Source organism: Entelurus aequoreus, linkage group LG18 (genome assembly GCF_033978785.1).
Source record: "Entelurus aequoreus isolate RoL-2023_Sb linkage group LG18, RoL_Eaeq_v1.1, whole genome shotgun sequence".
NCBI lineage: Eukaryota > Metazoa > Chordata > Actinopteri > Syngnathiformes > Syngnathidae > Entelurus > Entelurus aequoreus.
In genome coordinates, this window is record NC_084748.1 from 20,536,382 (window position 1) to 20,552,887 (window position 16,506).

Here is a 16,506-nt window from a genome sequence, read left to right on the forward strand (position 1 = left end):
TACTCATTAACTATTGTTACAGTCAAAAATATTGAAATGTAATGATATTATTTTGTATCAAACTGCACAAATAATGTATAAAACCAAAATAAATAAACTCCCAGGAAGCATTCAAAAGTTGTTCAGCACACTAGAGGGGGGTTATAATTTAAGGGGGAATTTCAATTTTAAAATGCTTAGTTATAGAACAACCATTAAAAGTTGTTGTATTTCAATTTGTGGAGTGAAACTATGGAATAGTTTGAATGTGGAGTTAAAGCAATGTCCAAACAGCAGTTTAAAAATAAGTATAGGTACATGGTATTCCAGAGGTACAGAGATGAAGAAGGCCTTTGATATTGGGTTGTTTGTGTTACAGAAGAGTATGGGGCTGCCCATTGAGGCAGTGGTGCTGCTGCTGCTGTGGCATGATACCATTTCCATGATCACTAGTGGTAATGGTGTGGCTATGTATGTGTGTAGTGTGCACATGTATGGATATATTTATCATTTATGTATACAAGTTCATTAAGTTTGTACATAGCTCAGAGTAATTTATGATTTAAAGAAAAGGGGTGGGATTAAATAAGTGTAAACTTCTCGCTCCTTTTCAAATATGTAAAAAAAAAAAAAAGAAAGAAAGTCCATTGCTCATTTGTTTTCGTTTTTTATTCTCCATTGTTTTCATTTTGTTATAATGGATGTTAAGGCTATAGCACTGTATTGGATCAGGCTTGCTCTTGTTTTTTTGCATATTTGAAATAAAAATATATCAATCAATCAATCAAAACTGCGGGAGGCAAACGGCAGAGGGACCATCTTTCACAGGCAGAAACGCTTTCAGCAGGTAAACACACACACACTACACATAGCACTTACACACATACAAACCATTTAATCATCTTTTATTTTTAGGCCAGTTGATGAACGCTGCCAGGGTAAAACAAGACAGTAGCATTCTCTTGCATATCGAAGACAGAGACTGTGTGGCCATGGAGGTGCGGTACCACAAGTCCTGTTACAGACAGTACACCAGGTTCAAAGTCTGATGTAACAGTTACTGGAACCGCAGATGAAGAAGTGTGAGTTATTAAATTGCATTATCAATTATATACACACTATAAATTACAATTCATATTATAGATGCATGACAGATACAGTGTCAATAATTATGAAATGAATATAGAATAAATAAAAGTTTCATTTTTTGAATGGACTTTTCCATGATATTACATTTGTTTTAGATGCACTTGTAAAGGCTGTTTGTATGTAGCTACAATCTTGACTGCATACCTTTTGACACATTAAATGTGTGTGTGTGTGTGTGTGTGTGTGTGTGTGTGTGTGTGTGTGTGTGTGTGTGTGTGTGTGTGTGTGTGTGTGTGTGTGTGTGTGTGTGTGTGTGTGTGTGTGTGTGTGTGTGTGTGTGTGTGTTTCTTTTCAGAAGTGAACCAACCTTTGATGCCAGCTACAACATATTCTGCGAGAGGATCATCCGCCAAAGGTTAATTGTTAATCAGGAGGTGCTGAGAATGAACCAGCTACGACGAATGTTTTTAAATACAGTACAAAAACATGAACATTGTTATGCTTCAAACTACAGGTAACAACAGAAGCTTTTTTTGGCAGCGATGTAAAACACTTTTATGCTGGAAAATATCAAAAGAATAATAAATAATTTAAAAAAAGGCTTTGATAGTATATTTAAATTACCGTATTTTTCGGATTATAAATCGCTCCGGAGTATACGTCGCACCGGCCGAAAATGCATAATAAAAAAGGAAAACATATATACGTCGCACTCAAGTATAAGTCACATTTTTGGGGGAAATTTATTTGATAAAATCCAACACCAAGAATAGACATTTGAAAGGCAATTTAAAATAAATAGAGAATAGTGAACAACAGGCTGAATAAGTGTACGTTATATGACGCATAAATAACCAACTGAGAACGTGCCTGGTATGTTAACGTAACATATTATGGTAAGAGTCATTCAAATAACTATAACATATAGAACATGCTATACGTTTACCAAACAATCTGTCACTCCTAATGGCTAAATCCGATGAAATCTTCTTCCTTGGTGTCGCTTCTAAACAACTCTGCCAAATCCAAAGGTATGTGCCGCTTCCTCTTGCCGTTTTCAGCTGCATATTTCACTACGTCCAGCTTGTAATCTGCAGTATATGATTTCCTTTTAGGTGCCATTTTTGTTCAGCCCTTCTCAGTTTTTATAAGTTACCGCCAATGTTGAAATTATCCATTTTTATAGCTACGGACGTAGTAGCAGGTAGCATCCCATGACCCACAATGCACTTCTGCCATGACGCACAATGCACTTCTGCCATGACCTGCCCCCGCCAAATTTTTATTAGTTGACGTGTGTGTGACGATTGCTGACATTCGCCTAGTCTCTTACGGGAATGAGATAAATAATATTATTTGATATTTTACGGTAATGTGTTAATAATTTCACACACAAGTCGCTCCGGAGTATAAATCGTACCACCAGCCAAACTATGAAAAAAACTGCGACTTATAATCCGAAAAATACGGTACTAATACTTTTCAGTGTGAATATATATTTATTTACACCCTTGTGCTCCTCTTTCCCTGTGTTCTTATGTTGCAGGCAGGATACATTAAAGAGAAGGCTGACTCTGGACTTTCCCCAACTGGTGTTCGCAACATCTGCAAACTGTTTTTTGTTGAGATATTGTCTGCAGATAAGCTGATAGACAGGCTACCTCATCCATCAGGTACAGACACAACTGAGTCAACTGAAGTAAGCCAAGGTGAAAGTCACACTGAACACATGGCAAGAACAACAGCTGGTCCGCAAACTACTGAGAACATGAGGACACTTTATAGTGCAGTGCTGATATTGAAGCAGCTACTATGTGACTCTCCCGGTATGACGTGGCCCTGGCCACCCACATCAGATGATTTAAATGTGTCCGATGCAAAATCTGTTGTGCCACTTGACCTGCACAAGTTATTGCTTGGATTGTAGGTGCTGTCATGATCCGTCGGCCGGATCATGTTTTGTTTAGTTATGTTCTGTTAGTTTTGGATTTCCTTAGTTCCTGTTTTGTGCACTTCTGGGTTTGTTTTGGTTACCATTGGTACTAATTGGTTTCACCTGCCTCTGATTAGTGTTCGGCACGTTCACTTGCTGCCGAGCACCAATCAGAGAGCTATTTATTCACCTCTCTCGCCACACTCGTCCTGGCTTCTTTGTTTGCTCCACGCAACAAGTTACATTGGTTATTCCTGTGATTCTTGATTCTTGTTCCTGCGCTAAGCTTTGCCATAGCTTCGCATGCTATCGGCCCGCTTTTCTGTTTATTCTTGTTTTTGTCTGCTTGTATCTACGATGTATGATTTATGAGAAATAAATCATCTCCTACCTTCACGCTTTCGTCCGGAGTTGTCCGTTCTGCATCTGGGAGGAACGACCCCGCATACAGATGCGACCCCAACGTGACAGGTGCAACAAAGGAACCAACATTAGCCTGTTATGTTGATATTCCAGAAGATGTGAACCTAAAAGTGATATCTGTTTGTCAAGACATTATGTATCTTGCATCTAAAGGTCGGAGGCAGACACCAAAATCATTATGTCTTGGTCTAAGTATTCGGCATTTAACAGGTTCCTCACAAGTTGTGTCACTGCTGAGTGGACTAGGACATTGTGCTTCATAGGACACAGTTGTCAGTCTAGACACTAGCCTTGCCCAATTACAACTACTAGAGGGTAGAGACAAAATCCCGGTTGGATTCTCAAAGAAGACTCCTACAATACTGGTGTGGGACAATATTGACTTTGGGGAGGAGACACTGTACTCTACTCACCATACAAATGGCATTATGCTGCAAAGTTCTGTCGCTGAACCTGCATCAAGAAAAAAACAGACAACCACTACAGAAGGGCGTGTCCTCATTCAAAGCACCCCCTAGCTCTCCTGTAGAACACTACCAACAGTCTAAAAGACAAGGGCCACAGAACTTGTTTCATCATCATATTATTCCACTGCAGCTGGAAACATACAGATGGAACACTGCAGCCCAAACTGAACTGGCATATGTTTTTGTAAAATACATAGATGATGAACGATGCACAGTCCCAAGCTGGACAGGTTTCCATACATTGCTTCAAGGTGATGCTACTCTGCAAAAGTCAGCACTGCATTATCTTCCAGTCATTGAGGCTTCACCGACAGAGATGTCAACGGTAAATACAATTCTGCTGAATTCCTCTTTGATGTGTGGAAAGATGCTGATCTAACAGATGTGGGCAAGGACTTGACTGTGTACATAGCACATGGAGAACTGTGTCACTGCTTGAAAGTAACAGATGGTTCACAAACTGTAAATGCTGTTAAGGATCTTGAATGTGATCATGAGGAATGTGACACAAGGGTGTACTTACATGCACATCATGCTGCACAGGAACATGAAACAGTCATCATTAAGAACCCTGATACAAATGTGGCAGTTATTGCTTTAAGTCTGCAGAGAGATTTTCCATGTAGCTTGTATTTCTTCACTAGTGGTTAGAGTGTCTGCCCTGAGATCGGTAGGTTGTGAGTTCAAACCCCGGCCGAGTCATACCAAAGACTATAAAAATGGGACCCATTACCTCCCTGCTTGGCACTCAGCATCAAGGGTTGGAATTGGGGGTTAAATCACTAAAAATGATTCCCGGGCGCGGCACCGCTGCTGCCCACTGCTCCCCTCACCTCCCAGGGGGTGAACAAGGGAATGGGTCAAATGCAGAGGACAAATTTCACCACACCTAGTGTGTGTGTGACAATTATTGGTACTTTAACTTTAAACTTTAACTTCACGGGAGTTGGCAACAGGACAAGAATCATTGACCTTGTTAAGGTGTCAACAGCCCTTGAAAACATTGTGTGTTCGGCACTTATTGGAATTCATACTTTCTCAGGTTGCGACTCCACAAGCGTCTTTCATGGCAAGGGGAAAAGAAAGACATTTTCTGTTGCTTGCGTAAAGGAAGAATACCTGTCTGCATTTACACATCTGGGAAGCAGTTTGGAATTGGACCAGTCAACATTTGATGTGCTGAGCAAATATGTGTGCCACCTGTATGGCCAATCATCTGCAGAAAATGTCAACGCTGCAAGGTACACAGCATTCTGCATGGCATCATCAGCTTTGCCGGAACTCTCAATGCCCCCTACAAGTGACGCCCTGCACCAACACTGCAAAAGGGCAAACTACCAGGCTGCAATAATGAGACATTCTCTCAAACGTATAATGTCTGCCCCTTCACCCAATGGCAATGGATGGCACATTGAGGATGGGGAGTTAAAAGTTACATGGATGACTACAAATCCTGCCCCTGATAGTGTTAAAGGTAGTCCACTGCAGCTGCAAGCAGAGCAAATGTGAGACAGGAAGATGTTCCTGTATGTCTGCAAGACTGTCCTGTACTGATTTGTGTCGTGCCAAAATTGCACCAATATTTCCATGGAAACAGAGGATAAAAGCAGATTAGAAGATGGCTCTGATGATAGTGATAGCTAAGAGATGAACAATGTCTCCCTCGTTCAGAATACGCAAAGTCACACTTAATCAGTTAGTTCTCTAATAAAAATTTGACTTTTTGCCACATTTGAGAAAAATCCCTCAGAGTATTTTACTTTTTTTTTTTTTTTTAGTTACTTAAGTTAAATACTTTAAAAATAGAATGTGAGGTTACAGTGCACTTGACCTTAAAAAAAATATAATAATCAGAGTTTGAGTGTGTGCCAAATTTGAGGAAAATCTATCAAATAATTCTTGACATATGGCCTACTGAAATGAAATTGTTTTATTTAAACGGAGATAGCAGATCCATTCTATGTGTCATACTTGATCATTTTGCGATATTGCCATATTTTTGCTGAAAGGACAACGACGATAAAGTTCGCAACTTTTGGTCTCTGATTAAAAAAAGCCTTGCCCCTACCGGACGTAGCGTGACGACACCGGAGGAAGGACTACTCATATTTTCCTATTGTTTACACCAGCAGCGAGAGAGATTTGGACCGAGAAAGCGACGATTACCCCATTAATTTGAGCGAGGATGAAAGATTTGTGGATGAGGTGAAGGACTAGAATGCAGTGCAAGACATATATTTGTTCACTCTGACCGTAACTTAGGTACAAGGGTTCATTGGATTCCACACTTTCTCCTTTTTCTATTGTGGATCACGGATTTGTATTTTAAACCACCTTGGATACTATATCCTCTTGAAAATGAGAGTCGAGAACGCGAAATGGACATTCACAGTGACTTTTATCTCCACGACAATACATCGGTGAAGCTCTTTAGCTACTGAGCTAACGTGATAGCATTGTGCTCAAATGCAGATAGTAACAAAATAAATAAACCCCTGACTGGAACGATAGACAGAAAATCAACAATACTATTAAACCATGAACATGTAAATACACGGTTAATGCTTTCCAGCTTGGTGAAGCTTAAAAATGCTGTTGTTAACATCGCCATTGAAGCTAACTTAGCAACGGGACCTCACAGAGCTATGATAAAAACATTAGCGCTCCACCTATGCCAGCCAGCCCTCATCTGCTCATCAACACCCGTGCTCACCTGCGTTCCAGCGATCGACGGAAGGACGAAGGACTTCACCACGATCATCCGTGCGGTCGGTGGCTAGCGTCGGCTAGCGCGTCTGCTATCCGAGTCAAAGTCCTCATGGTTGTGTTGCTGTAGTGCGCCGCTAATACACCGATCCCACCTACAACTTTCTTCTTTGCAGTCTTCATTGTTCATTAAACAAATTGCAAAAGATTCACAAATACAGATGTCCAGAATACTGTGGAATTATGAGATGAAAACAGAGCTATTTTGTATTGTATTCAATGGGGTACCGATACTTCCGTTTCATGGTTACGTCACACGCATACGTCATCATCCAAAGACGTTTTCAACCGGAAGTTTAGCGGGAAATTTAAAATTGCACTTTATAAGTTAACCCAGCCGTATTGGCATGTGTTGCAATGTTAAAATTTCATCATTGCTATATAAACTATCAGACTGCGTGGTCGGTAGTAGTGGGTTTCAGTAGGCCTTTAACAATGTGCAAAGCTAAGACAAAATAATAAAAAAATGTATTAAAAAAATACCCAAGACATGCTGTGACATCAACACATTGTTTTGGTTATGTAAATATTGTTTTATACCATATTGTGTACAGATTCTAAACTGTAATGCAGTTTTTGATGTATTTCCATTTTTCGGCATTATTCGATATTTTGATTGATGTCAGCCATTTTGGGCGAAAGTGTTCTTTATTTTATTTTTTACTTCCTCTTATAACACAGTATCTACTGAATTTTTTAATGTATAAAACATCATTGTTTAGCAAAATGTACCATGTGTATGTTCAATTGTACAGGTTGCTATTCACTTATTTTGAAGCATTTTTTTCATTTGTTTGTATGTTTCATGGTTTAAATTCAAATTAAAGTATACCAATGCTAAAATACTTGTCTCAAATGTTAGGTATATGTAGTAATGTCAATTTGTGAGAGAGATTCTGTTTCCAGAATGAATGTAAATACATTTACAAGAAAAAACAGCTGTATAAGATTTTTGTTTTTTTGTCATTCCTATTTTTATACATTTATGGCTCAAAAAAAACCAGCCAGGATATTTTGTGGAGAACTTTTAACCTAATGTCCACAATGGCATTGTCTATGCAAAAATGCAAAAAAAGAGTAGTGCCCAAACGTGGGAACGAAAATCACTTTCTAGCCACTTTTTCCTGGTTCACCTTATGGCCTACTAATTGAACGTCATGGTGAGTTTTTTCCATCTATTAATTTTTCATGCACTTATTTGCTATATTTATCTGCCACATGTGGAAGGCCTGTCCATGAAAATAATGCCTACATTAAACCGGTCCCTGGTGCAAAAAAGGTTGGGGACCCCTGGTCTAGGGTACACTTATTAATAATGAAAAAATATACGTACCTGCGATTATCGCAATTAATTTTGAGTTAACTATAAGCAAAATGCAATTAAAAAGATTTAAATAGTTTAACAGCCCTAGTTTTTAGTTCTAACAGAGCCGTATGGAGAACCTTGATCTATGGTATGAATGAGTCTCTGATCCCAGTCCAAATTTCCATAGAGTAGCTAGAAAAAAATTCTAAATCACTCTGTGTAATGTTTTTTTTACCATCTAATGAAACAAAAGCGGTTTTGAGATTATGACTAACATAATAGTCAGATTGCGTAAACGGCAAAGATTGTTGGGCAAGTGTCGCCCTTTGATAAAATGAGCATTTTTCTTTATTTAGTTTAAGTTGGTTGGCAAAATATTTGCCTGGTTTATTGTCATGCTCAAACTTTTCCAAGCATAACCTCGGTAATTGGAAATGAGTTACTTTTTAAATTATTTTTCTTAAGTCTAATTTAAGTATTCCTATTTTGCTTAAAGTTTGTTCGATTTGTGAGTTATCATAAGCTATTTCTAATAGTTTCATATCAGTAGGTGGCAGCAGGTAGATAATTGCTTTGTAGATGTCGGGAACATTATTATTAATTATTGGTCGACTTCGAAATTTTACAGTAAACTGTATGTAGTTTTTACAACATTAAACTGTAAATTGAAAAAACTCTTCCACTGTTTTTATGGTAAAATGTTATCGACTAACCATACACCGTAAAAAACAATACATTTTACAGTAAAAAACTAGCAGCTCAGTTGATAGAATTTTGTTGTAGAAAAAGCCAGGAATAGTTTTTTTCAATATACTGTAAAAACGTTTGTACTGAAGTGAAATGATTAACTCATATTATGTTCTACATATGGTGAATGTTTATATTCAACTTGGAGAACGTCTCCGACGTCTCTTTTAATCCAGCCGCACTGCCGTGTCGCCCTTCTGCCCAGGAGGGGGTGACAAGACCAGAAATACACATCAGTACAATTTATTGTAACATTTTGATATTTTACAGTGTACAATTGGATGGATAATGTCCTTAGAAATCATAATCATTGGAACAGTTTCCCTTGTGGATCAATAAAGTTTGTCAAAGTCTATAAGTCAAGCAGATATTTAACATTTAACATTTTATAATGTTTAGAAAGCATTTGTTGCAATATGGTTTAATTTGGTGTTGGTATTGTATACTATAAAAGTTTAAAAAGGTATGCAATTTTTGCAGTACATATATTTTTTTCTGTCAAAATGGAAAAAACAAATACATTGAGTTAGAAAAGATAGAGTACTTTGACGCATGTTATTTCCAGGCGTACGCGGGCCACGTTAAATGATCTGGTAAAGTGACCTGTAAAGTGGATTTGTGAAATCGTCACTTGAGAATCTGTCTTTTTTTTCACAATTTCTTAAATTTTAATTTGCCAAAAGTTTTATCGATCACAAATACTGCATATCCGGTATTAGGACTCCCGCGTGTTATTGTTTTAGTCATGGCGAGCAATAAACCCAAGAAGCGAAGCTTCAATGAAAAGTGGCTTCAGGAGCCACTTTTCAGCAAATGGATAACTTATGACGATGGAAAGATGTTTTGCACGCTATGTAAACCGGCTGAGAAAAATCACCTTTACGACCGGGTGCACGGATTTTCAAAGATCCAGCCTCACTAGGCACCAAGAAACATCATGTTACACATTTCCTGCTTGTCTGCTCCCAGACCGTGGTCAAGGAGCATGGGGGAGACGTTCCCTCCAGGGCAGAGTGACATAGTGACGTATGTCACTTTACCCAGCAGTGGGTCCCTAAAGTTCCGCTCTTTGTTCGGAATGACGAGGCCGTCGATTTGTGCAACTCTTTATTTATGTTTTCCACAAAGCCAACCATCCACCATGCTATTAACACTTCTGAACATGCTAGCGCTACCTCTCCTAACTTGCCCACTCACTTTCACACATCACTCACCCCACATACCGCCATTCTTAAAGGGGAACACACAGCTTATGGCCATCACGAAACCAGAGATGAAACGCTAGAGGCATTGAGTGCCACTGTATTAAATGAGATTGAAACTAACTTGCCAAATTCTACAAACCCCGTTTCCATATGAGTTGGGAAATTGTGTTAAATGTAAATATAAACGGAATACAATGATTTGCAAATTCTTTTCAACTCATATTCAATTGAATGCACTACAAAGACAAGATATTTGATGTTCAAACTCATAAACTTTAGGGGTTTTTTTGCAAATAATAATTAACTTAGAATTTCATGGCTGCAACACGTGCCAAGTAGTTGGGAAAGACCATGTTCACCACTGTGTTACATCACCTTTTCTTTTAACAACACTCAATAAACGATTGGGAACTGAGGAAACTAATTGTTGAAGCTTTGAAAGTGGAATTATTTCCCATTCTTGTTTTATGTAGAGCTTCAGTCGTTCAACAGTCCGGGGTCGCCGCTGTCGTATTTTACGCTTCATAATGCGCAACACATTTTTGATGGGAGACAGGTCTGGACTGCAGGGGTGCCAGGAGAGTACCCGCACTCTTTTTTTACGAAGCCACGCTGTTGTAACACGTGCTGAATGTGGCTTGGCATTGTATGCTGAAATAAGCAGGGGCGTCCATGAAAAACACGGCGCTTAGATGGCAGCATATGTTGTTCCAAAACCTGTATGTACCTTTCAGCATTAGTGGTGCCTTCACAGATGTGTAAGTTACCCATGCCTTGGGCACTAATGCACCCCCATACCATCACAGATGCTGGCTTTTGAACTTTGCGTCGATAACAGTCTGGATGGTTCGCTCCCCTTTGGTCCGGATGACACGATGTCAAATATTTCCAAAAATAATTTGAAATGTGGACTCGTCAGACCACAGAACACTTTTCCACTTTGCATCAGTCCATCTTAGATAATCTCGGGCCCAGTGCAGTTCCCCTTTAACTATAAACTGTGTGCTGGTCACTCTGCATTACTTAGAACTGTGAATCTAGTAAAAGTATGGCACACATTCAGCTACACTGTAGTTTTGTTGTAACCAAATATGGCACACTGTCACTGAATTTTCTTTTTTTTTTTTTTACTTGAAAACAAATTAAACTAGCATAATGTATTGTATCCTCCAAAAGAAGTCACACAAAGTTTGACGCTATTTGTTGACTTTTATTGCCAATCTTATGATGACAAACGGCACAATTTCAACAGGTTTTACCTCCCGTGCACACTTTCGCCTCTGTGCTTCTTCGACGCACAACACTTCCTCATTGTCTGCCAATTCGCTTTCAGGCAAGGATGGTGTGTTTGCAAACATAGGAAAACCTAACATCAAATCAAAACCACACAAACATAAAACATTAACACCAGCAGGTCGTTACCCGTATGAATGGCTATATAGCCTATTATGTGTGCACTATTGACTAGTGATTCACCAAAAACTTGGCCACTGAAAAAACAGTTTAATTACCGAAAACAGCGCTGCAGAAACTGGATGTAAACGAGGCGCACGCCATTGTCTGGAGCGTTGTCAGCATGTCTGCGATGTGGACGTAACTTCAATGTATCCCATATATACCCACGGACAGCGATATACAAAATGTGCAAATATTAAGAGGACAATGGCGGCTTTTAAGGAGAGAAAGTCCAACTGGAGCAACAACTCGAAGCAAGTGTGACCTCGTGCTCGGTGCAGCTCGCCTCTTTCGTCGGGGACATCGAGGGACAGGAATGGAGTCTCTAAAGTTGAATAAATTATATAATAACACCAGAAAAAAATATTGCTAGTCGTTTTTAATTTTAAAAAAGTAATTAAGTCTGTAGACAGTTGAAAAATTCCCAAAGTGCATTGTACAAAGCAGCAACAATTTAAAATATGACAAAACAATATAAAAATAAATGTTAGTACTAATTAATAACATACTTGTTTTTAAATGTATGTATACATTTTTTTTAGCATTTTTAAAGAATATCAAGTGGGAGAAAATGAATGGATGGATATCATAGCAGATTACGCAAATTATGTTATGACGTCATGGTGACCACGCCCACATTCACGCTCCTAACCACGCTCTACCGCCACAGGTATCTTGGCAGTCGAGGGGAAATCTTGCTCTGAACTTCAGTTTGTCGCTGAATGATTATTGGACAATACATTATAGCTTGAGTTTGGAAAGACTTGATGCTGCTTGCATCCAAAAAAAAGTACACCTGCGTAATGACACTATTGCTGTAATCTGTGTAGGAAAAGTTGGTAATTTCATAATGCAGCAAATATTAAGATTTCCATCACAACATTTTGAAAAAACAACATGCATCTGGACATATGCTTGTGTGTCTTCCTTGCAATCACATTCTCCATTGTAATCAATAAAGTTACATCTGATTTAGGTTTGACCTATGCAAAATCTGACTAGATTATTTAAATTATTTCTATTGAAGATTAAATGTTTTGCGTTGCTCTGATAGTTTTTAAAATGTTAGCATTGAATTTGATGGTGTATTATATACTGCACCAAATTGTTAAATTTTATTCAAAACCAGTATAGCACCCAAATGTTGTAATACCTTTTGCAATATGTAACAAGTTATTACAAAATGTGTCAAAGTTTATCAGCAAATGTGTTTAAAGATTTTATTACAAACTGCGGCAGGTTATGTCACGGCCTAGGCGCATTCCAGTGCGCATTTATCTGTGTGTTGCGCTGAGCGCACCTTCAAGCGTGCTCCTGCATGCGCCACTCCTGCTGCAGCCAGGGGCTGCAATCAATCAGCAATCCGCACACCTGTCGCTGATGAGCTCCCTGGGCTTCTTAAGCCAGTGCAGACCTGCATTCCGGGCCAGAACGTAGCGACCTGTTCCAGTACAGTAAGACAACCATCTCTAGCTCAATGCACACTCTCTCTCTCTGTGTGTTTCTCCCCTTGCGTGTTCATTTGTTTTGTGTCCCTTGTTGTCATCCAGCAGCATTCCTTCGTACCCGCGTCACAAGCTGTGTGTCTCCTCTCCCCGTATCCCCTTTGAGGGTTCAATGATCCACATCGCCGCACCACCGTGCCAGTCGCGTCGGAGAGGACGAAGACCTTCCAGAAGGGCATTGATGCGCTCCCTGGACGCTACGCCTCCAGTGACTTACGCTCCGCCTCCCAAGGCTCAAGCTCCGCCCCCGGTGATTCAAGCTCCTCCCCCAGTAACTATATCCCCGCCCCCGGTGACTATATCCTCGCCCCCAGTGAGTTTAGCCCCGCCCACGGCTCTGGAAAAATTTTCTGGCTCTCCTCAACAGCCTCCTGTGGGAAGGAGGGATGAACTGTTTAAATTATCTAGAGAGGAGGAGGAATCTACCTGCCTCCTGGCCTCCCGCCTCCCACCCTTTGTGACTGTTCCGCATTTGGCAGGAAGCGTCTGGCATCCGCTTTCGGAGGGGGTGGTGGTGCTGATGGCTGTGCTGGTGGGGTGGCACAGCTTCGACCAGCAAAACGGCTACCCCCTGCTCGGCCAGCACCCAGACTGGTCCCCGTGCCAGCACCACGGCCAATTCAGCACCATGGCCAGCGCTGTGCAACAGTGGCACCATTTGTATCAAAAGGTATATTGAAAGCCTATTAAATTATTTTAATCCATTTTCATTAAATAATCAGTTACTAGCTATAAGTATAGCCTACTACAGTATATTTATTTGAGTGTGTGTACAAAAATACATCCATGGTCATTTACTAAGTTACGTGTATATTCATGAAAGAGAATAGTGAGTGTGATGTTTACTCCGTTTACAGATAGAAAAGGCAGTGGCTAAGAATAATGAAATAATGAGGAAGTGGGCATACCATCACTTTTTGATTCTGCTTACAGTACTTACCTGTAGCCCACATTAGTCCATATTTGCCCAATTACCTGGTACTGGTTTTATATACAGTGTAAATAGTGTGTAATGTGACTTGTTCTTTGTAAATATGTCTGTATAAATCACAGTACATATCATACTGGATGTTGTAAATATATTTATATAGGTTGTGTTTTGCCCTCAAAGTACTGTACTGATAAATGTTTTTGAGTTTATGAATAAAAAATGAAATAAAAACAAGCTAATACGTTCTCATACAGTACAAAATAGTATACAATGATATACAATATACATACAGTATACTTATATAGAGCTGCATGCAAGGTAAAATAAATCACAATTAGGTAGATATTTATTTTATACTACGGATGAATATTAATATACACTATATATATAAAATATTACACTATATGTACAATACAATTTGATAACAATTGGCATTATTAGCAGTAAAAATTGATTAAAGTAGCCGCAGTCAATGATACAAATGTAACACATCGCAGTAGTTGCAGGAGAGAAAAAGAGAAGGAAAATAAAAATGTTATTTATGACTCTGCCGTGTTCAGGATCCGAACATGTTCTCTTGTCTTTCTTCCTCCCCCCCTCCGTTCCCCATTTTTTACGGGCAATTGTTCCCAGGCTTGCATAGTTATCTGTTTTAATTAATTGTGTATATAGATAAAGACACTTGTTGCATGTTGGATGTATGTAAAAAAAAGAGAGAACTCAATTAATGAAAATTGATTATTTTCTCAGCCCCCCACAAAGTACGAGAGAGGAACATTCTGGAGCCTGTCCCTGGCATTCGTGTTTTCACTTCATAATGTGAGACACGCCAGAAACAAATGTATACTGTTATACAAGATGGAGATGAAGGAAAAAAAATGGTTTTAATTAGTTTTAATACACAATAAGTTTTGGATAGCAACATATTCTTCATGTTCCGACAAAACAAGCTTGTGTGGGTTGACTTAATTATTAGTACAAAAGTCATTAGCTCTCAGCCATTCTCTTGCTCTCACAAGGAAAAGGGGTTGGAAACCCGTGAACAATATGGTCATATTCTGGCCTGACCAAGCAAAATCATGATGGGATTCGGGTACCGTAATGCCAAAATATATTTTTACAACTTCCTCTCCTCTTTCCCACTGTCAGACTCTTGTCCGACCTTCAGAATTCAGAAAAGTTCATTTGTTGCCAGACCAATGTAGAGTAGACAGTAACAATTGCGTGTTTAATAGTGTTGGTAACAATCCGTGCAACTCCTTTTAAATGTATTTTTGGATTTTCAATTAATTAAAGTAAATTGTACTCTACAATTTATTACAATGCCCTTTAGACGCTAATTTGAATGATAGATTCACATTGTTATTGATGGAAAAGCGGAAGAAAATGGATGGATGGCTCTACATACAATGAAAACATCCATCCATTTCTACTGCTTGTCCCTTTCGGGGTCGCAGGGGGGGTACACCCTGGACAAGTCGCCACCTCGTCGCAGGGCCAACACAGATAGACAATCATATACAATTTAAAACTGGTGCGTTCACTTACCACTGGCCCGGCTAGCTTGAAGAGTTGAAGCAGTTCAATGCGATAGCTGAGCGGGACACACCATCCAACACGTCCCAAACATGAAGCCAGAGAGACCGCTACACTTGCTTCCGAAGCTTCGGTCGCTCCCTCTGAATATTTTAGTGTCTTGCTATTGCCGTCCATGTTGGTGAAGTACAAAGTCGGGAGCACGTTGTCAAGTGTAACTTCTGCGATGTACTTTGATGGAAGTGACGTGTGCCGTAAAAACTAGATACTTCACGTGTAGTTTGATGCACGCGGCTGGTGCGTTCAGGGCTCCTTCGTACACGGAGCAACTACTTCAATCTTTCGCAGCGGAAGCGATGGCCAATATGTTATTTTGGTGTCGGTGTGATACCAAGTAGTAAAACCGACACAAATACCAATATTTGTGTAAAACTTGAAAGCTTATAATAACAAACAAGCAATTTATTAATATGTTATACAATAATGTACAACAATGTAACAACATCAACAAAATAATAAATGTTTTATTTCTATTACATACACTTGTTTATACAAAACAAACTACATTCAGAATTTAAAAAAGGCTAAATATATTATTGGTTTTCATTAAATAGGTGGTCTTCAACGTTATCCAGGCCAAGGACCTCCAAACTGATGGAGAGATGAAGCGGGGATCCCCTTTTATTATGAGTTTCTAATAACAAGTTGCTATTTGGAGCGCACATCACGAGCAATCCTAAATGCTAACAAAAGAGAATAATATGATTCTTTATTCATGTTTTTATTTTAAAGATACAGTGAGTAGGGTGGCCATATGTCACTGTCATTTGTAAACTACACTACAATGTGTTTGATCAATGTTCATGTGTATTTTTAAAGCATATAAGTGTGTGGAAAAATTCCCTCCCCCTGCCCCCATTGGAGTACCTCTGCGGACTAAAGACTTCATATTTAAGTCATTTGGTTTCCTGCAACTATGTAGACGTCGGTTTTTCTTTCAAGGGTTTTTCTGTAAATGATGAATGAAATGTATAAATAAACATTTAATGTTACTTTTACATTTATTGATGGTGATAAGCAGAGCAGGGGAAAGTCACACAAACACCGCTTGCGTTGTTTCTCAAATTCTTTACTGTTACTCACCTTCTTTATCAAAGTGCTGAC

General features: G+C 39.2%; 1 protein-coding gene across 1 annotated transcript in view; it reads right to left on the reverse strand.

Moving 5' to 3' along the window:
• Nucleotides 1–15,620, reverse strand: part of LOC133633929 (multidrug and toxin extrusion protein 1-like) — a 147,371-nt gene extending 131,751 nt beyond the window's left edge. Inside the window, exon 1 of the mRNA XM_062026747.1 lies at nt 15,355–15,620. Within this exon, the coding sequence (XP_061882731.1) occupies nt 15,355–15,519 (165 nt within the window). The 5' untranslated portion in view covers nt 15,520–15,620. The remainder of the gene's footprint in view (nt 1–15,354) is intronic.
• Between the last annotated feature and the right edge of the window lie 886 nt (nt 15,621–16,506).